General features: G+C 37.7%; 2 protein-coding genes across 2 annotated transcripts; both read right to left on the minus strand.

Moving 5' to 3' along the window:
- Positions 1 to 800: 800 nt before the first annotated feature.
- Positions 801 to 9,641, minus strand: LOC106931268 (E3 ISG15--protein ligase HERC5-like). Its single transcript, XM_015009313.2, has 23 exons — positions 9,349 to 9,641; positions 9,145 to 9,265; positions 8,984 to 9,060; positions 8,429 to 8,650; positions 7,582 to 7,673; positions 7,350 to 7,480; positions 6,338 to 6,462; positions 5,712 to 5,788; positions 5,497 to 5,600; positions 5,313 to 5,372; positions 5,123 to 5,228; positions 4,829 to 5,021; positions 4,596 to 4,726; positions 4,385 to 4,486; positions 4,151 to 4,249; positions 3,829 to 3,960; positions 3,610 to 3,744; positions 3,355 to 3,524; positions 3,203 to 3,263; positions 3,057 to 3,127; positions 2,791 to 2,974; positions 2,599 to 2,701; positions 801 to 1,857 (listed from the first exon to the last, which is right to left on the minus strand). The coding sequence occupies exons 1-23, from the start codon at positions 9,557 to 9,559 to the stop codon at positions 1,640 to 1,642; spliced, it is 2,925 nt and encodes a 974-aa protein (XP_014864799.2). The 5' UTR covers positions 9,560 to 9,641; the 3' UTR covers positions 801 to 1,639.
- Positions 9,642 to 11,863: 2,222 nt separating this feature from the next.
- Positions 11,864 to 20,570, minus strand: LOC106931261 (putative E3 ubiquitin-protein ligase HERC4). The gene is made up of 23 exons (XM_088006394.1): positions 20,026 to 20,570; positions 19,289 to 19,409; positions 19,098 to 19,174; positions 18,613 to 18,837; positions 18,428 to 18,519; positions 18,192 to 18,322; positions 17,627 to 17,751; positions 17,471 to 17,538; positions 17,257 to 17,375; positions 17,100 to 17,159; positions 16,365 to 16,470; positions 16,039 to 16,237; positions 15,808 to 15,956; positions 15,611 to 15,727; positions 15,402 to 15,500; positions 14,931 to 15,107; positions 14,693 to 14,836; positions 14,447 to 14,613; positions 14,314 to 14,368; positions 14,122 to 14,192; positions 13,485 to 13,668; positions 13,307 to 13,409; positions 11,864 to 12,907 (listed from the first exon to the last, which is right to left on the minus strand). The coding sequence occupies exons 1-23, from the start codon at positions 20,234 to 20,236 to the stop codon at positions 12,696 to 12,698; spliced, it is 3,012 nt and encodes a 1,003-aa protein (XP_087862520.1). The 5' UTR covers positions 20,237 to 20,570; the 3' UTR covers positions 11,864 to 12,695.
- Positions 20,571 to 21,748: the final 1,178 nt, after the last annotated feature.

Genomic DNA, 21,748 nt, shown 5'->3' on the forward strand with positions numbered 1-21,748 from the left:
CCCCCTTTTGAACTAAATTTGATTGCCTCTTGTGTTGCTTCTCTTTGTTTCAGGTAATTTCATATTTTGTTTTCATGTGTAATTTGCCTTTTTGATCATTTTTGGCCACCCTTTAGTATCCATAGTCATCTTTCATCTTCTATTAGTTAAAAAATATAATCACCTTTGTATTGATTTGTTTAATATATATTTAATTGTAGTCAAAATATCACATCATTTACAATAATTCAATCTCAAATAATTGTTTGGTATTTGTTTTGATTCTCTAAGCTTTATAGTTTCTTTCTCTCCTGTCACCATGTATTTTATGCAAATCTGGTCATTACTATAACATCTATTTAACATTCCCAATAGCATTTTTTAAATAAATAAATAAAATTAGGGACTGTTGAGTATTTACGAAAATATTATAATTCTTTGCATTTATTTAAAATTATGCATCTCAGTTCTTGAAGGTTTGAGATTTTAAGCAAGTTACACTTTGAAGCTGCATCAGTGTGAAATGATGATCTCATCCCTGTTCTTTGTTTCCGTTCACGGTATATTTAACAGCAGAATAACAGCGCCATCTAGTGGTTCATTATCCCCTCCAGCAAGAGAAGTCAAAAGAGAAAACGGTTTGTGTTTGAGTCTTGCTCTTAAACGTTTTTTCTTTTTTCACACATTTGGCTCCACCACGTTGTTTATTTTCTTCATGTTCTGCAAACTGTAACAGAAACAGTAGCAGTAACCTGTAATGATTAGTTTCACTTCACGACTATTGCATATTCAGTTGACATGTACACATATAAACTGATATGTTTATGTTTTTTTTTAGTTTTATTAAATACATTATAGGAATGTAGCTGCATTTATCACAATATTTTTCTCAAACCAAATCCCATTTTTTCCCCCAATAACCACCAGTCTTTTATTATTTCCAACTACATTGTAGCTTATTCTACAGTTACAAATGTGAAAGTCAAAAATCACAAAGAATAAGCAATTGTTACAATTTCTAAAACATAAAATAATCACCAGTCTCCCTGCCATTGAGTAGCCATGGTGGCTAATATTCGTTTAAGGCATATTTCAGTGATCATATGAATAGTTTAAGTCAAGTCAAGTCAGGTTGATTTGTGTAGCACATTCCAGCAGCTTTACATAACAAAAGTACAAAATTACAAAGTTATAAAGGAAACACCATACAGTGAACAATTGAACAAACATTGCAGTTTTATGAGTGCCTTCACCAAAATCATACACATTAAATATGTTGGTCAATGTTTCATTAAAAAAAATAATAATAATAATCTTCTTCACTCTTTGTTTAAACAGACAGGGAACAAAGTCACATCAGAAACAACACTAAGAATAACAAGTGACAACCCAAAAATGTAAACATGTGAGGAAATAAATTGTTCTCTGAACTTTATCTCTGTATATGACATAATAATAAAATACTTGATTTAGCAAAGCCTTGTGTAAATAAAATTACTAAGTGCAGTAGATCACAGACAAAAAAAAATTGGTCATTTGTTTAGTATAAATGTATAAGAGATATATATTTGAAGTGCTTTCACTTCACTTCGTTTTAATAGCTTATTTTCAGTGCATTGCAATATATTTCTCTGAGTTAGTGTGTGAGATGCTAATAGATTCACATCCTGAATCCTCTCTGTGGTTCCAGGGCCTCCGTCAGTCTTTCCCGCATGATGTCTTTGGTTGAGTACAACGGCAATTCAAGGATAGAGTGACACGTCAATGACTCTGGGAAATGTTCATCATGGGAGCCACTCTGGATTTGTTTTATTCTTATTGTCATCCTGATCTGGTCCATGCCAAGAACAGGGACTTTCCGAGACCCAGTCAGAAACACTGAGGAAGACATAAAGAAAAAAATCCACTCAGAAGACAATCAAATAATAACATTTTTATGATTTCATGACAAATGTGTTCAAACTACAAAGAAGAATGTTCAAAAATGATATACATGTCACTTGTTGTAATGAGATACAAGCTATTGGAAGCTTTTCCCTGCAACTTTCACTGCGTTTCCTATACACAACACTAACACTGGACACTAAACTCTGATGTCAGCTGCTCTTGGTATTATTTCCGCCTGGGAAGAATGAAACCCTCATCAGCATTTTTATCAGCTGCATGAAAGGAGGAAAGTGAGAGGCTTTTCTGTGCAGTGGAGCTGTAAACGGTATATAAGGATGCCCGGGTCTAATCACATGAAAAGCCTTGCACACGAAGAAGCTGTGTGTTTGTGTTCCTAAAGGCGAGTAAGCACAGCAAAGTGGAGTTTCGAAGCAGCATTCTGGTTTACTGAACAGAAAAGCTTGTCATTGTTATATTCTACTAAATATGAGTTGATTGCACATAGCTATGTTGGAAAAACATTGGTAACATGGAATCTGAGCTGATTTTTAAATGTTTATAAATTATTTTAAAATGTTTTTCCCTTAAGACTGTTTTATATAAATAAACGCAATTGAAAAAGAATAAAAAAGAGAATCAATGACTCTTTGTTTGCCAGTGATTGCCTTAGGTCAAAACATATATATTTATATATATATATATATATATATATATATATATAAGATTACTTACAAACAAAATCTTTTTTCTGTTCTTCAGTAAGTTCATCAAAAACTTTCCAAAACATCTGTATGGTTGGGTGTCGGGTGTCGCTCCCCCACTCATACTGTGTGTTCTGTGCAGAGTAAAACAGAGTTATGAGTTTTACTGCAGCAATTTCAAAGAACGTAGCAGTGAAACAGAAAACCATTTAGCTGAGTGTACCTGTTTGAGCTTCACCCAGTTATAGACGTCTCCACCCACTAAGACTCCCTGCAGCTCCTCTGGTCTAAAAAGCTTCACCAGCTGCTGGTCACACACCAGGAAGAAACCGCGCTTGAACTCCTGAAACACGCCCTCCACTGACGTGTTGAAGGCATAATTCACGTAGGCATCCACAAACTCCTTCCTGTTTGGGAGAAAGAGATTCGAAATTAGCCAGCCTCTTTAACTGAATTAACAATGAGAGCTTTTTGGTTTGGGTGGCTTACTTATTTTGGTTTGTGACCAGCTTTCCTGGGTTACTAGGATCAAGGTCAACATCTGTCTCATCCCAGTTAATCTGAAAGTAAGGAATGAAGAAGTTTGCGAAATTGCATGAAAAACTCTGCAGAGAATAACTAAGATTATCACCAACCTCGAAGGTGATGTCCAGGTCTTCCAGGTCGTCTTCGTAGTCCAATATGTACCGCAGACGCCTTCAAAAAGACCCAAAACAAAGAAGCTATTCAATCATCTAGCAGTCAAAATTTTGTCCAGTCTTTTAGTGAAATTTAAATACTTTCTCACCCTCCAACTCCTTCGCTGAACTCCATCATATCTTCCAGCGTTGGTTCAATGTCGAGCAGCTTTTTGAACAGAACCAGTGGGAAGGGCAATTGTATGAGGCTGTTATTGTACAAGGCCAGTCCACACAGGATCCCAAACAGGTGGAAGTTTTTCTGGTCTCTCTCTGCTGCCTGCATTAATAAAATATAATCAATATTAAGTCTGTCTCTAGTGGGAAAGGAAACATTTTAAAGATGAATGAGAACGTCTTCTTACTCTGGAGGAGAACCAGGCGAGTGTTTCAGACTCGTTCAACATGAACATCTCTCTTTTTTCTTTAACTATGTTGAGGTGGTGAAAAAAATCTGACCTATAGACCCGTGTTTCCTTTGGGTCTCCATCAAGGTGCACCTGAAAAATACAAATTTACAAATGTTTAGAGGACAAGGTGGCCTTGATGAGGTTTAGCATTGATAGTAAAAACTAAACACTCACCACGAGTGGCTTCTTGAGGTCAGTTTGTCGAGCAGAGGCCAGCTGAACAAAAGCTTCTTGCAAAAGTGAAGCTCGGCTCAGGAAGAGTTTAAAATAACGATCTGTCTTGGGAACCTCCCTCTGATGCTCTGCCTAAGGAACAATTTTGAATTTCAAATAAAAACAAAATGAATAACTTTGAAAGACATTTGTTTTCAAATTGTACAGCTTCATTTTGAGATGTACTTCAGACTGTTAATCTTGTACAAACACTCACTTTTTGAGGAAAAGTAAAACTATATATTTGTATTACTGTTAATGTTTGATGCCGATGCTTATTCACCTGAGTACAAGCAGTGTTGATGTCAAAAACCGTTTTCTTTGACTTCACATCCATAAGAAATGGAAAATCACAGAGCAAGAGGGGTTGATTATCCCCCATCTGAGGAAATAATGACAATAAAAAAACTTATTTTAGTCAGATTACTAACATGACTGCCTTAATAATATACATATCTTTTTACTATTTTGTTGAATACATGAAAATAAATGTAGAAATTAACCTCTAATTATTTACCCTGTTTAGTGACATTCTACGCCAGAGCTGCAGATCTTCTTGAAGAAATGCTGAATCAAACTCCACACAAAATGTCTTTTCAGGGATTTTCTTCCTGTTGGCCTTTAAATTAGACAAACATGTGCAGCGTCAGAAAGAGTAGGCATGGGTAGAGATTACGTACGTTTTTTGCCAAAATGTTAATTTGATTAAATGTGGAGTTGATACTAACGTTGTACAGATTCTGGAGGATCAGCAGGATGCTCTTGACTGAGAAGTGAGAAACCGGCCATGAGAGGGCCGTCTTCCATACGCTTACATGTCTGGTCATGGTAGTGGGTGACAGTGAATACCACCAGTCTCCTGAGGAGGACAGCATTGATGAGAGAGACGGTCTAATACTGAAGTCTTTATTTATGTACCATTTTATGACTTAGCTTTTATTAGAGGCACGTTTCACTGTACCTATAATCCGGAGGCTTTCTGGAGAAAGTTTTTGGAAGGCAGCAGTGATTTCCTCAGCCAGCTTCAGGCTCAGACTCAGATATTTCTGAGTCACATGAAGAAGCTCAGTCAGAACCAGGAAGACCCTCAAACCCTCCACTCCCACCGGTCTGTTGTCGAGACGAGGAAGCAACAGCAGCACAGCCTTTTCCACCTGTTGGAGCAAAAAACAAGAACCTGGGTTTTAAAAGTCATCTTCCATCACTAGATCAGACCGTAAAATAAAACGTGCATGTTTTTATTTTAGAATCAAACCTCGGTTTGAAGAACACCCTTAGCCAGCAGGTTTTCAAACACACTCTTGGCCAACGATAAATCCAAACCAGGGTAGTTTGATGAGGTCTGGAAATGCTTATCTTTGCTAAAATGATTTAAAAAACATCCAATTTAAAATAGGAACACATACCAAAGAAATTCAGAGTAAACCTTTAAACTCTGTACGTACCTCTGGTCAAGGAAACTTCGATTCACAATTGAAGCAGAGGAAAACGTTCTACGAATTTCCCTGTAAAGGTGTTAGGAGGTCATGAGCAAAATTACACAATGTAAAATAATTAAAGATTACTCAATCATAATAATGTACTTGGCAAGTAAACATCTGGTGATGACATGAACTGGATTATTCTTACTGTTTTGCCACTTGCCCCAACTGTGCATCACATTCAGAGGTCCACTGAGCCACCAGTTTTTCAATGGGCTGTTGCGTTATGTTGATCTTTGAGTTCAATCCGTCCTGGAAACAAAATAGGACAAAAAAAAATATTCCTCAAAGTGGGGAAAAAGATTATGTGTTGACATAAAAGGATGAAGATATTGCTAAACTTTCAAGAATTTGTGGCGTTACCTCTTTAGGTCTCCAGGTTGCAAACGAACAATCTGCTCCAGCAAAGATGTTTTCAATCCGGTGACCGTTTGTGGGACCTACAGAGAAATAATAAATGTTATTTAAATATGTGACATTACTTTTCTCGGTTATTAAGAGAGTGATTTTTAATAGATTGCAGGAACAATCTTCCTTATCTACATGCAACGTAGACTTATGTTTGACATAACATGGTTATTTTGCTGCTAACATTGTTCATGGACCATACATAAAGTTTCCTCGTCTCAGTTAGAGTTGAACTATTTCTCTGTGTTGTATTTATTGCTGCTTCTTGGCCTGTACTCTCTTGAAAAATAGTTTTTTAATCTCAATGGGTTTTTATTATGCTTAAATAAAATGTGTAAAGGTTAAAAAAATATAAAACTTTTGGGTTGACAAATTTACAACATACTCTTTTTTCAGTGGAAGTGCAAAATGCATATATAATCTGTAAAGGTACAGTCATCTTTCTCTGAAACGAAGTTTTAGTTCATAGAGTGGCACTTACTGCTGCCACCACCGTAGATGTAATTTAAATAAATGTAAAGTTTCTTCAATAATTCATTTTTACCTTTAGCTTTACCTTAGTATAAACTGTCAGGACTTACAGAGAGATATTTGGACAGGTAGCGGGACAGACGGATGACTCTCCTCGTCACGTCCCAGCTGCTGATGGTCATTACAACCAAAGGAGTACGCCTTCATACGCTCTGTCAGCACCAATGTGTGATATCTGGAAGAGTAAAAGCAGTTTGGTTAATAATTACAAACCTACAGTATCATTTACAATGGACGTAATTTTAATACACACTCTTGTATGTGCCTTTGTTTCAAATGCAGACTGATCCAGCACAAAAAGTCAAAGATTATTTCATCCTGATACAATTCGGATTGCATTTTTTTTTTATCGCTCTTTGGCAGAATTAGTGGGCTACATTTAAACTGCTTGGTTTCCTGGTACAAATCTGGCTTTTAGACATATTTTCAACTCAGTTTAGGTCAGGGATTTGAGGAGATCATTCCAGAAGCTTAATGTTGTTGGGTTTTTTCATTACAAATCCAGTTTTGATCTGTCTGGGAAAGCTTTCCCATTGAAACGCACAATTCTGTCACAGTTTCAACCATCTGTCCATAAACTGTCGACCCTAATAAAACAGAGAATACTTTGGATGTTTAGGAACAATTGAGGCTGGATAAAGTGATGATAAAGTGGGAGATGCTGGAGCCTCAAAGTCACCAAGGACTGAGTGCAATGCCCAACATGGACAAACCAAATGCTATCTAGAAAAAACATTTTATGGTCATGATGACGCAAGGTTAGAGGTGTTTGTCCATGGTGACAAGAAAAATGTATTGGGGGGGATTAAGGTAAGGCCTGTAGACTGTACTACATGTGAAGCATCACGCAGATGGTCTGTTTCACTACCACTGCTATGGACGCACTGCAGAAAGTGGATGGAGTAATGAAGGACAATTTCCAAATTAAAACTAACAGAAGTTTTTTGTAGTATAAGTCTCACTTTAAGTCATAGGTAGATCTGTTTGGGGAAAAAAACCATCAGAAAATATCTCACTGTGCACATGATGTCATAATAAGCTTATAAAAGTATGTTAAAGTACCTCCCACATGCAGTTTTGGTGACCTTTGTCCCCCAGAGCTCTGCAACAAGCCGAGGACGGAGCTCATTTCGGAATGAGTTGTGTCCAAGCTGTCCGTGTTGGCCGGAGCCAAACGTAAACACTGCACCGTCCTTAAAAACCAGGCAACCACATTGATTAGTCTCACTTTTCATGTCGGCAATAAATGCTTCAATTTCTGTGAAATCTGAAACGAGACTTTAGGATCACTGACCTTTGTCAGAGCAACAGTGTGTTCCTGACCACAGGAGATATGAGTGACTTTCTTCGTGTTCAGATAATTGACCAGCACTGGTGTGTTTCTATCTGTATGAAATACAAAATAAATACTTTGAGTTGCAGTAAAATAATGTAGGACATTTTATTAACGCATACCGGTCTGAGCTAGCGGCGTGCAGTCGGGGGGATGAAGGTGAGACTCTTCCTCACATTCATCACGACAAGAAAGAGTAAATCCATTTTTGCACTTCTACAAATTTGTTTTCTGTATAATTTAAATATTCTTATGGTTGAAATCGTTGCCTTATGATTTTAACCATAAGGCAGATATGAGCTGCGTCTCACCTGGTTGTGCTGTCTAATGCGCATTGCTGTCTTTATATTTGCAATACACACATTTAATTACACATTGCACATTGTGACGTTCAGACTGTTTTATTTTCAGACTTATTTTATTTAAGTCTGTCTAGTTATGTGGGTTAAATATTTTTGTCTTTCGCGAAGAAAAATCACAGGGAAAATGCAGCGTGAGGCAGAGAGTACCCTGCCTCACTGATAGGTGGCAGTGCTGAGCCTGACAGACTGGTTGACAGGTGATTGAATGAAACATCCAGACCAGGAAAACTCTCCTCTGTGGAAGTAGTCAGACTTTTATATGTATTATTACAACACAATTAAAAGCTGTTAAACAAATAAAAATTTTAAATAAGGTCTAACTTTAAATAAGGTTCATATATTTGTATATCTGACTCCACAGCGTTCAGTGGCTGACCAGTCATCAGCCACACAGCGTGCCACTGGTCTGAACAGAAGCAGGGGGTAATAATATATCTGTGCCTGACCTTCTTTGTCTCCCAGTCCGAGCTGACCACAGTCATTTCTGCCCCAGCCGAACACGCCTCCGGACACGGTGAGAGCAAAGCTGTGCTCTCCTCCTGCAGAGATGTGAACCACCGGGACGGCGGACAGAGATCTGATGTGTTGAGGTGAGCCGGCTCCAGAATTACTCCCACCCAGTCCCAGCTGACCCCTGGAGTCCTGGCCCCATGTGTACACTTGATCATCTGTGGAAAAAACATCACCCATTGAGTTGTTTTTCTTCTTCTTGGCTGCTGCAAGAGGGATTAACCAGAGGTCAGATCTCAAAGTAAACCAAAAATTGGTGCCAGCCAGGAAGAGCCTGATTACCCCATCTTTTTTTTTTATGATTTATGGCCCTCTCTGTAGAACTCAACTTAAAAAAAATCAATCTGTTTCAGATACTGACCACTAATATCTATTCTACAAAACCACACTTTAATAATTGACTAATTATCCTAACAAATAATTAATAAATCTATAATATCTCATATTTCTAACCAAATATTGAAATAGAGCAGACTGCGAGATAACAGTACCTTTGGTGAGAGCAACAGTGTGACGGCTCCCACAGGCAATCTGGGTCACTATGACGCTGGACAGCGCTGGTGGAGGTCTGAAAAAATACAACCACATTTACCAACACATTCTAAGATCATCGCAGTAAAAAAATAAACAGTGGCTTTGAATTCCCTGTTACCTGGGAGTGAACGGAGTGATACTTGGGTCCACGCAGAAGACTTTACCTCCATCGGAGAGCAGCGTGACAACATCATCTCCACAGCTAACAGCCCGGATCTTCTCACCGCAGTTAACAAACTCTGCAAATTTAGCAACAGCACACATGAGTGCAAAATGAAACTTTCTCTCGTCCGTCCGGTCATTATAAAGGATTACTACTCACTTTGTTTCCCTCTTCTCCCATCTGCGCTTTCCTGTGTGCGGATAATAGACGCCTCTCCAACATCTTTGACGAAAGCGAGAACATTAGGAGCAGCAGAAAGGTCCCTGATGTGGAAGCCGAGGTTTAAAAAGTGAACTCGATCTGAAGTTGGGACATTTGAGCCCTTTTTCTGGCGAAAGCTCTGCCGGTAGTCCTCTCCCCACGAAAACATGTTGGTGAATGAGGCTGTGAAGCGTTTACAGCGGGTCCTTTTAATGACTCGGCTGTAAGAAAAACGAAACTGGGCTTGTTGGTCTTTCCAACGACGGCGAGGAAAGGAAAACAAAACTATGACGCGTGAAAAGTGTGACACACCCACAGTCAGAGAAGTTGTCTCCGTGGAGAAGGAAAACGAAAGTGAAACCTTCAAGTATAAGAGCTGCACTTTCTGCATATTTTGAATTTCTTAGTAAATAGAAACACATACAGGGATTTTTACTGAGAGGCAAACTTTGGTGCACTCAAAGCTACTTATAATAAACTTGGCTGAAGAAAATAATTGGTCCCAAAATACTTTACAAACTGGCCGACATTCGTTAAATAAGGCAAACATAAATAATCATTTTTAAAGTTTTGGATCCATAATTTAAGCCAGTTCTCCAAGGTCTTATGGGGCCTTAAGTAGAGTTGCATTTGGGGTCCTTCATAACATCAAAACCACTCAGTTTTTAAATGTTTATTTGAGGAAATTTTGAAGAGTGGAGTTTTACTGGCTGAGATTAAGAACAGATAATTGACGATTTGTGAACAAATTCGGTTCAAACACAAAGAAAATATTAAACGCAGCATCAGATTATAGGTATGAACACAATCATCTTACAATGAAGGTGATTGCAGTACGGCTGCCAGTTTTTTTAAATCTTAAATTTTAATTTGAAGTTATTTAAAATATTTTAATCTGAATACTAAAGCTGTTGTATCAAAGTCAATAGTACTCTCAGTCTTAATATATATATATATATATATATATATATATATATATATATATATATATATATATATATATAGCTCTATGGTCTGTGTTGATATTCAAACATGATATTATATGTGCCTATTTGATCCATGAGTACATCTGACTTGATGATTTTGTCCCACATGACAAAAAGTTTGATTAACAAATAATGGAAAATTCACTGAAGGTAGCACATTGTTTAAATGGATTGAAGTACATCTCATGTTAATTTCTAATGGAAATGCAAAAATCTTCTCTCTGCAGTGGATTTTCAAATAAATAATTCTAATACAATTACAAGCTATTTTAAATCACAATAAGCATTAATAAGGGTGCGTTCACACTGCAGCCTGAAGTGACCCAATTCCGATTTTTTTTTTTGACATAATGCGACCTGTATCCGATCTTTTGTGAACAGCACAGGTCGGATTCTTTTTCGAATGTGACCCATATCCGATACGTATCCGATTCAAATGCGATCTAAAGCACTGTTTAAATTTGAATGATGCAGAAGAGCACCTGGAATCAGTCTATTTCCAACTGCCCAAATCTCAAGACCAACAGCCAAATACAAAGATAGCTTCAACACTAAATCCCAACCAAATTGAGAGCAAAACAGACATTCAAAACTATAGAAACACACTTGTGACCAAGAAGCGTTATCAGAAGTGACAACCAACATCCACCCATTCATGACACATGACTACAACCACAACTTGCATCCAATGACTGTGGCACCAGTCTCAACAGTAAACAGCAAACAGATCAACTGAACGTCAAGAAGAAGAAATAAACGGAACAAACCTCCTTCCAATAAGGGTGCGTTCACACTGCAGCCTGAAGTGACTCAATTCCGATTTTTTTGACATAATGCGACCTGTATCCGATCTTTTCATGGCAGTGTGAACAGCACAGGTTGGATTCTATTTTGAATGTGACCCATATCCGATATGTATCCGATTCAAATGCGACCTAACGTTCAGGTCGCATTCATCCGAACTGAACGTCACTGATTCTCAACAAATCTCACTATTTTGCGTCCTGATATGCGCAAGTGGGAAGAAAAACAACAACCATGACGAATTATATGAGGATTAAGTTGTTAATATGCTGCTCCGGCCGGACAACAACTTCAAATATATAAGCTAAGCTCCACCGTTAGCCTCCATGTTTACTTCCGCAAACACTGAGCACTTCTTCTTTTTATGGCAGTTGGCAGAACACTTAGAACGCTGACGCTATGGCGCCCTCTACTGCGCATGCGGGACACTTTCAGGTCGTTTGCCCGTTCAGACTGCAGAACGCATACAGGTCGCATTTACTGGCAGTGTGAACGGACCCGGCAAAAAAATCGGAATTGGGTCACTTCAGGCTGCAGTGTGAACGCACGTGTTTAAACCAATGCAGAAACAAAAATATGTTCATAATCATGTGAATCTGTCATAAATATGTAAATAAATACAAAACAGAATTTGTCATTTTGTGAAACGTGCACAAGCAAACACAATTTTAGAATTAAATCTCTTGAGATTTATTCATTGATTTTATTAAAGAAATATACAGATATTTACAGAGATAATGTAATTGGAAAAAAAATAAAGAACATATTTAATAAGACCATCCTGCCCACACTTTTCAGTTTATAGTTCACAAAGTTGATTTTTAACACGATGTTAACTTAATAGCAAGGAAGCAAAAATAAATAAATAAAATTTCCCTTTATCATTATCATCAGACTGAAGGAAAAGCTACAGTCCTCTGGTTACATGACATATTTATTTGAAAGAATCTCAGATTATATTTTTAAAATCTCACTTATTCCACATCAGTCTCAGGGTTTGGGAAACCCCAGAAAACTTGCTAAGCCCGGTGGTTGGGGCGTCGAGGCGGTCCACCGTGTTTTGTATTAAAAGATGTTAAGTTGACAGGAAATGTAAAAGCATTACTGTGTAATTTATATGTTACGGGAAAAGATCTCGAGTGAAATGCTATTTAAACCCACAACTAGTCTAAAAACAACAAATTTGCACTTCTGTTTAATCCAAATTAAGTCAGCAGCTCCATCAGGCCCCCAAGAGCTTCAGGGGCTTAGCCTGGCGGAGGGGCTAGTAAAGCATGGCGGGCCGCCAGGCTTATAATACACAGGGGGAAACCCTGCAGTCTAATGATTATTTTAACATCTCAGTAAACTAAAGTGTAACAATGAGTTACAAAACATGACAGTAACAACTTCTTTGCACGTTTTGATTAAAACTGTTTTAGTTTAAAACCTGTTTTTCTTTACATACACACAGTTTTCATCGTTAGGGAAGTGCTGTGCCAGTGAGTAAAGACCCAGTCAGGGATTCATCCTGAATCAAATGTACTGACTGATCCTTTTGTTGCTAAGAGCTTCGATCAGCTTGGCTTGCATGATGCCTTTGGTTGAATACAACGGCAGTTCCAGGGTCGAGAAACACGTGTGGGTCGCAGGATAATACTGGTCATCCTGCAAGGGTTTAACTTTGATATTCATCTTTATCTTGTCCAAGCCGAGGATCGGCACCCGTTCAAATCCAGTGACGAACCCTGAGGGAGGTAAAAGAGGTTATCAGTGGATATAAGCTACACAGCAGGAATAAATCTGCCTTTACGGAAACTTTCTACAAAGAAGTATTAACTTTAGATGTTTTTTTTTTTTTGACAATTTTGCACAAAGTAATAGTGAGTGGCATATTTGTTCATCTGGCCATCAATAAACGCAATCTAAACTTTGTTGATGCCATAATATTCTGTCCTTTGTAATGCTGTAATTCAGCTTCAACAAACAAGCTAAGTTTTTATCAGAAATTATGTTTAGTTCAAAATTTGTTTCTTGTATAATTTTTTTTTCTAACTGTTCATAACTGAAGTGATTTTTCGGGACAATTAGTTATTTTGGTTGTGTTTTTCTAAATAATGTTGGAAACAATCTAATTTCATACTCACACAGAAAGCTGTTCTTCTGATTCTCTGTCAGTTCATCAAAAACTTCCCAAAACATCTGTATGATGGGGTGGTCGGCATTGTACTCGCCCTCATAAACTGTGTTCTTAAAAGAAGACCAAAACCTGGAGTCAGCAATAATTCAAACAGCTCAGAATACAAACTATCACAAAGAAAGTACCTGTTTCAGCTTCTCCCAGTCATAGAAATCCTTTCCAACTAGGATTTCTTGTAGTTCCTTTGGTGTAAAAAGTTTCACCAAATCCCGGTCACAAACTTGGAAGAAACCTTGTTTGAACTCATAAAACGCAACCTCCACTGATGTGTTGAAGACGTAGTTCACAAAGGCGTCAACAAACTCTCTCCTGTTGAGTTGATAAAAATTGTCATTCACAAAGATGGGTCAGACACATATTATGATAAGAGAAATTGAATTGCTTACTATTTTTAATAACAGTTTCTGTCTAATTATCAAATACTGGATTCCGAACAGCTGGTGTGGATTTAGTCCAGCTGTGTAAGAGTGAACCAGATGTAAATAAATACTTATGTGGTCGTTAGACTTTGGTTTCCCAACCTACATGTGTTTTATGGATTTGAAGAAGAATTAGGATCATGTCCATTGAGGTATTTTATGGAGACACCAGAGTATGGATTTATAAGGTTTCATTTCCAGCTAAATTTATTTATTTTTTTCCAAAATTGCCTTTTTTGTGAAAAACTCTTAATATATTTATAATTTAACTAAACAAATGAGAACAAGTTGAATCGTGAACGGCTCATAAAAAAAGCTCAGAAATGATGAAATTATTTCCTACTTGTTTTCGCTGGTAACTTGCTTGTCAGGATTTTCAGGATCAAGATCAATCTCATGTCCATCCCATGAGATCTTTAAAGAAAAGGAAATGCTGGTGTTACTTTTCTTTATGATAATTTAAAAAAAAAACTGCTAGATATCAAAGACCTAAAATGGATTGTGACATTTCTTTTCACTTCAATACAATACTCACTGTAAAATACATCTCCTCTGGGTCTTCTTCTGTGTCCAGGATGGACTGCAGACCACTCAAAGAAAACAACACAAAGATAATTTTTAATGATAAATATTTTTTTAATTTAAAATTATTTATAAATTATACCTACTTGCCATAACTTGGACTGATTTCTTTCAAATCGTCCAGTGATGGCCTCGCTCCAAGCAGCTTTTTGAACAGCACCAGTGGGAAGGGTAAGTAAATGATCACCTTGTTGTACAAAGCCAGTCCACACAGAACCCCAAACAGGTGGAAACGCTGGTCCTCCTGCGAAGCCTGATATTGGTGGGTTAGATCATTAATTAGAAAAAAGATAATTAACTGAGCTTAAAATCAGCTATTTCTCAAGTCTTACTTTAGTAGAGGAGAACCACGCCAGAGTTTCGGAGTCATTGAACGTGAATATCTCAGACTCAGTAGAGATCAACTCATGAAAGACTTCATGAAAAAAGTCTTTTACGTAGACATGATCAAATTCATAGTTCTCATCAAAAGACACCTGGAATGCGAAAGGGAACCAATAAGATTCGTTCTCAAACTCCACAGAAGCAGTTAATAACTCAATTATGCTTTATGAGCTTTCAGACTTGTACCACAAGTTCTCTCTTGTAGTCTTTCTGATCAGCCTTAGCCAGCAGTTTAAATGTGTCATTTAACACAGATGCTCGGTTTAGGTTCAGTTGCAAGAGGGGAAGGTTAGGGTAACACCACCCAAAGCCCAGAAACATTTCCATCAACATCTGGTCCAAAATACTCAACCAGAACTCCTGCTGTTAAGAAAAAGAGATCCAATATAAGTACACAAATTTAGGGCACAGATTGCAAGCTCAGTAAACACAGAACATAAATAAAGAGGCAAGGTTTTGTGGTATTGTAGTTTCTCAAAAGGTGAGAGTACGTAAACTTCTGGTTTTCAACTGCACATATACAAAACATATACAGACGTGTATATGCATACACCCATATACAGAGGCATGCAATAAATTAAATTATTATTGAAAAGCTAATTTACTACAGTAACTTGATTCACAAAGTGAAATGCATTATAATAAAACAGCAGTTACCCAGGTGAGGTCAGTATTCATGTCAAAAACCAGTTTCTTTGTTTGCAGATCCATCACCATTGGGAAGTTGCACAGAACAACTGGCTCATCACGCACATACTAAAAAGGTAAAAAGCACAATATGATCTCTGAGTTTCTAGTTGTTCAGTGTTTTTACAAACGAGATGTGTGTTTAATTTCCGAGTTAAATCTGATAGAAACTTTCTTACCCTGCGTTTTGATTTTAAACGCCAGATTTGCAGTTCTCGGAGGAGAAACATTTCGTTGATCATCACATAAAAATCACTTTCTGGCAGCCTTTGAGACTCAGACATCCTGCTGTTAACCTGTCAAGAGGACACGGACAAGACCTTAATTATCATTAACAAACAAACATGGCAGTCCTGTTTTAAATTATGATACTGACATTGTACATATACTGAAGAACCTGAAGCAGGTTCCTGACACCGTCACTGCGAGGAGCATCCACATCGGACAAGATCGCACAGAGAGCTTTCCTCCACACGCTGACAAATCTCTCCATGGTGGATGACGACAGCGAGGACCACCACTCACCTAGAGATGACAACATTAACATTTACCAAACAGAGCTTTAATCACTTGCCAAAGTAATTTCAGCTAAACTAGGTAACAGTACCTAAAACCTTGAGGCTTTCCCTTGACAGACTTGTTACAGCAGTAGCGACCATCTCAGCTAACTTGCTGCGCTGCTGCTGCTTTCTGTGCTTCTGGACGACATGAAGGAGCTCATTGAGGAGCAGAAAGATCCTCAGACTCTCCACTCCTACTGGGTTCTTATCAAGGAGAGGAAGCAAATGCAGAACTGATGCTTCAACCTGACAGATAAATATACACACAAACGAGTGGATTAAAGGAAAAACCAAATGGAAGTATATAAAGCAAGTTATCATGTAGTTGTCTGAAAAAGCAAATGTATAAAATTGGACAGGAAGAGAGACAAACCTCTATCCAGACATCTTCTGTTTTTACCAGTTTCTTAAAATGCTGTCGAGCCAGTTTCAGGTTCAGACCGTGGTACTTTGATGAGGTTTGGAAATGTTTATTTTTTCTGAGTAGAAAAGTAAAGAGAGTCAGCATCAATTATGATCTTTGATTTATTACTAGACTGAAATAAACGGTATTTCAATAATTGAATAACTGGTCTATTTTAAGACATCCAATATATTGAAAAATAAACATACATTTATTGAAGATTAATAGACATAATGCCATTTTGGTAACACTTTATTTGAAGGGGTGTGCATAAGACTGACATGACACTGTCAAAAACATGACATAACATCTGTCATGAACAGAAAGGAGTCTTTATGAATGTTTATGACAGTTGTCATGAAGTGTCATTCAATAAATAATGATAATTTAATGCAAAGTTGGCATTTTTAATGGACTTTCAATGCAACTTTTAGAGCAACTTTGCATTAAAAGTGTCATTATTTACCGAATGACACTTTATGACAACTGTCATAAACATTCATAAAGACTTCTTTATGTTCATGACAGGTGTTATGTCATGTTTTTTGACAGTGTCATGTCAGTCTTATGGACACCCCTTCAAATAAAATGTTACCACAATTTTTAATTAAGTTATGTCCATATGAATTAGAATATAAGTGAGTTAAATGAAAAGGGGATGTTTCGACTTTCAAGTTACACAAATGTCAACAGTTGCATCTTTACCCTTCTTCAAGGAAGCTTTTGTTCAAACAGGATGCAGATGAAAATGTCCTGTGGATTTCCCTGAAGAGAAGAAGAATACAAGTTTCAGTAGTTTTCATTTAGAGTAACAGAAATTAACGTCATGTTATTAAACGGTCTGTTAGTGGTAAATACTCACTGCTTAATCTTTTTCCATGGCTTTGCATCACAATTAGACGTCCAGTTATCAACCAAATCTTCTAAACCATGCTGAGTTGCTTTGCTGACTGTGCTAGTGTCTGAATTTATGCTAACGTCCTGTAGATGGAAAAAAAAAAAAAAAAAAAGTGAGGTGAGGTGACTGATCCCGTTGCATGTTAATCTCTCTGTTTGGCAAACATTGCCCCTGGTACCTCATCAGAAGAGCAGGCTGCAAATGAACAGTTTTCTCCAGCAAAGATAGTTCCAATTCTGGAATGAACTGCATCAGAAAGCAGCAATGAAGTAAATTACTATATAAAGTTAACATACTGTTTAGATTTCTATTTTAATCCTATAGATAAAGTTACCTGGAGGTAGACGAACAGGTAGCGGCACAGATGGATTGCTTTCTTCTCTGTTGCCCAGCTGACCTTGAGTTCCACAACCAAAGGAGTAGACTTTTTGGCTGTGTGTCAAAACTAATGTGTGATACCTGGATTGAAAGAACATCATAAACATTGTAAACACTATGCTGGTGATTTTTTTTTATTATTGTTTAAGCACTGGGACTTTTTTTTTCTCCTACCAGAGCTACTGTATAATAGCTGTATGAATGAAAGGATAGTCTCCAAATGATTCAACTTATTCAATGCTCAATAGTATGTGCAAGAAAACTAACCTATTTAAATAACCCCATCAAATAGTCGGCCAAATTTAGACCAGGAACATGTCAAAGGCTGAAAAAAAGTGTAGTTCAGATGCAACTTAGTAGAGATTAGTGGGAAAATATTTGAGTCTGAATAAGTAATTTTGCATTGGAGAAATAAATTGAAACTACTACACCTAATGTCTCTTTTCAAACAATAATTTAATGTGGATTTAAGACAACATTTTTCCTTTAAAGTGTTGATGATACAACAAGCTGTAATTTACCTCCCGCATGCAATCTTGATAACTTTTGCCCCCCAAAGTTCAGCAACAAGTCGAGGCCGGAGTTCATTTCGCAGGGAGTTGTGTCCAAGTTGCCCATATTGACCAGAACCGAATGTGAACACTACCCCATGCTGAAAAATCCAAACACACAAATGCTCTTCAAGCATTAATGCAATACTTCAAATAAGAACAAATGTGAAGAGCAGAAATTAGATGCTTTGATTTTGTTGCCTAACCTTCGTCAAAACGACGGTGTGGTCCTTTCCGCAGCAAATGTCGCCTGTTTTCTTCAGGTTCAAACTACGAACACAAGCTGGTGTATACATGTCTAAAGAAAAGAACATGAGCTTTATTATGCAAGGTTAGACATTTGAATATGTTATTGTAAGTCACAAAGCTATGAAGTAATTTCCAACAGCACCTTTTGTGTCTCCCAGTCCGAGCTGTCCACAGTCGTTTCTGCCCCAGCTGAACACGCCTCCGGACACAGAGAGGGCGAAGCTCTGGTCTCCTCCTGCAGAGATCTGAACCACGGGGACGGACAACAAGGATCGGACTTGCTGAGGTGATGATCTCGCTCCTGAACTTCTCTTCCCCAGTCCGAGCTGACCCCTGGAGTCCAGGCCCCAGGTGTACACCTGACCCTCTGAAGGAAGATCACCAGGATTGACTACTGAATCGACATCACTACATCATGAACTGCTCATGTCATGTCTTAAACATCTTAACTAATCTTAAGACTCTTGAAATTGCAACATGATTATGGTGCAAAAATGAGTAGCCAAGAAAAGCTCAGTAACAACTGCTTATGTCAACGTGACGAAGGCAAGACCAATAAAAAGAAAATATTAGAAGACTGAAGTTAATAATATAATTTGCCATTGACAATGTAGAAATATTGAAAACCTTTTGTCAGAGCAACTGAATGCTGGCTCCCACACGCAACCTGTACAACTGGTATGCTAGAAAAAGAGTCCAATGTCCTGCAAGACAGGAGAAGACAAATCTTAATCAAGTCTTAACAAGAATCAGACGACCTGTAGAATGAATCGAAGCTGCTGGTATGCCAGCATAGTAACCTTGCTTTGCTTTCTCACCTGGGTGTGTACGGGGTGTGGGTGGTGTCCACACAGAAAACAGAGCCTTTCTCAGACAGCAGCATCACAACGTCATCTTCACAGCTCACTGCCTCAATCTTCTCCTTACACTTCACAAACTCTGCAAATGCACAGAGATAATTCATATGCATTGGATTAACGTACCAATTTACTCATGACGACATCAGACTGATGTCAGCTCTATAAAAATGGCCCCTTCAGATCCCTTATTTGAGCTTGGCGGTTGTTGCCTCATGCTGCGAGATAGGTCAGTAATAGATAAATAAATGTATAGCAACTCATGAAATCTCGTCTTTATCTCTCCTAAATTTATGTTTTATTAACATTATGCATACAAGATTGGTTGGTAGGGCAGAGTCGAAAATTTAAAGGAATGACAATGGTCTCCCTAGACCCACCCATTGGTGCCACTGATTGTAAATTTGGAACCTGAATGAAGTAGAGGGAGGGGGGAAAAATCACAAATTCAATATCATGCACCCTCCCAGGAGGTTTTTTTTTTGTTGTAATATTTGAAGTTATAGTGTATATCCTATTATCAGTCCTTGACAAATTCAAGTCGTTAAAAGCCTAAACTAAATATAAAACAATGCCACAGATAAGTGAATAAAAGCCGTCGAAAACTCAGAAATGACAAAAAGAACAGACTTCATTAGTGAACTCCAAACGCATTTATATACTAAAAAAAAAAAAAAAAAACTCACACAGATACTCACTCTGTTTTCCTCTTACTCTGTTTCCGTCTTTGCTCTCATTAGTGCGCAAAATGAACGCATTCCCGTTACATTTAAGGAAAGCCAGCACGCTGCGACCTGCTGATAGATCCGTGACATTATGACCAACATTTAAATAATGAACTCCTTCTTCTGTGATGGGGTCTCCTTTGAGGCAGAAGCCTCGCTGACAGTCTTCTCCCCAAGAAAACATCTCGCCTGTGAGCCGCACCAGGACAACAGCTGATGTTTAATATGTTGCTCAGCTGACTGAAACGAAACCTAGCAGAAAGAAGAGAAACAAAACTTATGCACGTTTCTGAAGAGCAGGGGGCGGGGTTAATCAGCTGGCTCACCGCAGGTAAAATGAAAACGAAACTGAGCGCAGAATTTATTTTTAGCTTAGCTTTAGCTCCAAATACATTAGTTTAGCTTAAACTAAAACTAAATGTTTTCTGCTATGTTTTCTTCGCATTTACAGACGTCACACCTAAACGAGTTAAAGATGTTCATCTTTCAAACTGTTTTCAATTCACAAATGTTATCCCGTCAAATATTTTACTGTAAAGTTTGAGCAGGAAACACTCAGTATTAATTCAGAATTGAAATATGGAGTCCATAAATAGACAGGAAAGCTCCCATACTGTGTGAACTCCCACTATATTCCCACTATAGCACTAATGGTTTCGGGAAATGCACCGAAGAACAAACAAGGCTCAGTTTAACTAGATGAAGTTGTAATGATGCAGATCAACCACTAGGTGGAGGCAGAGTTCCCCAAAACGACCTGTGGCTCTTCCTGAAAACACAAAATATTACTTTTTAGAAGTCGTTAAAATTTACATTAACATTTATTTATATTTTAGAAAGGAAATTCTCAAATACAGTTAAAATCAACAACAATAAAATCAACAAAACAACCTGATTAGATCACTTTAATGGTAACATGAAAACTGAAACTCTGGAAGAATGTGTGGTTGAATATGGTCAGTGTACATTTACTGACACCAAACATCAGACTTTGTTGTTAAGGAGCAATCTTTCTGAAATGTTAACCTTAAAGAAATCAGTGAAGCTAAGCGCCAGAGTGATCAACAACAGAGTCAGGAAAGGGTTTGAGCGTAACTTATGAAAACAAACACAGCGGAGTTGAAGAGAAGAGAAGGTCATAATTAATCTTCTCTCCTGGTTTCTGCTCTGCTCCTCTTAGAGTGAGGAAACAAATCAACATGAGAGGGATTTGGAGGAGTCACAAAGATCAGCTGCTTGTGCAGGCTGAGTGCTTGAAAGTGTTTTTTTAAAGAGTCTGAATACAACCTGACCTTTTTGACCCCTGCAGCACATCAGCCAAGTTGCACGAGTGACCTCCCGGCCTCCCCAAAAATGCTGCAAACTGCTTCTTCTTCTTTCTCATAATTATAAACTATTTCATTCATAACCCTTCTTTGATAGCAAGGTTGACTTATGGATAAAAGGAAAATGATGAATCAGAAGAAGTGGTAAAGAAAAGGCATTCTGCAAAATAAAAAACAAACAAACATAAATAGATAAATAGCCATTTAAATACATAAGTAAATAAAAATCCAACAGCTGCGATGGATACCACGATTTCATTTTCTGTTGTAGAAAGTGGTTTAAGAAAACCAAAACTGAAGAACTAACTGTTGAATGTACAATATTGCAGAGATAATTATTTTATTGCTACTGCTACCTATTTGTTTATGAC

The sequence above is a fragment of the Poecilia mexicana genome, unplaced genomic scaffold (genome assembly GCF_051168715.1).
Source record: "Poecilia mexicana isolate PSO_F unplaced genomic scaffold, ASM5116871v1 scaffold_6, whole genome shotgun sequence".
Classification (NCBI taxonomy): domain Eukaryota; kingdom Metazoa; phylum Chordata; class Actinopteri; order Cyprinodontiformes; family Poeciliidae; genus Poecilia; species Poecilia mexicana.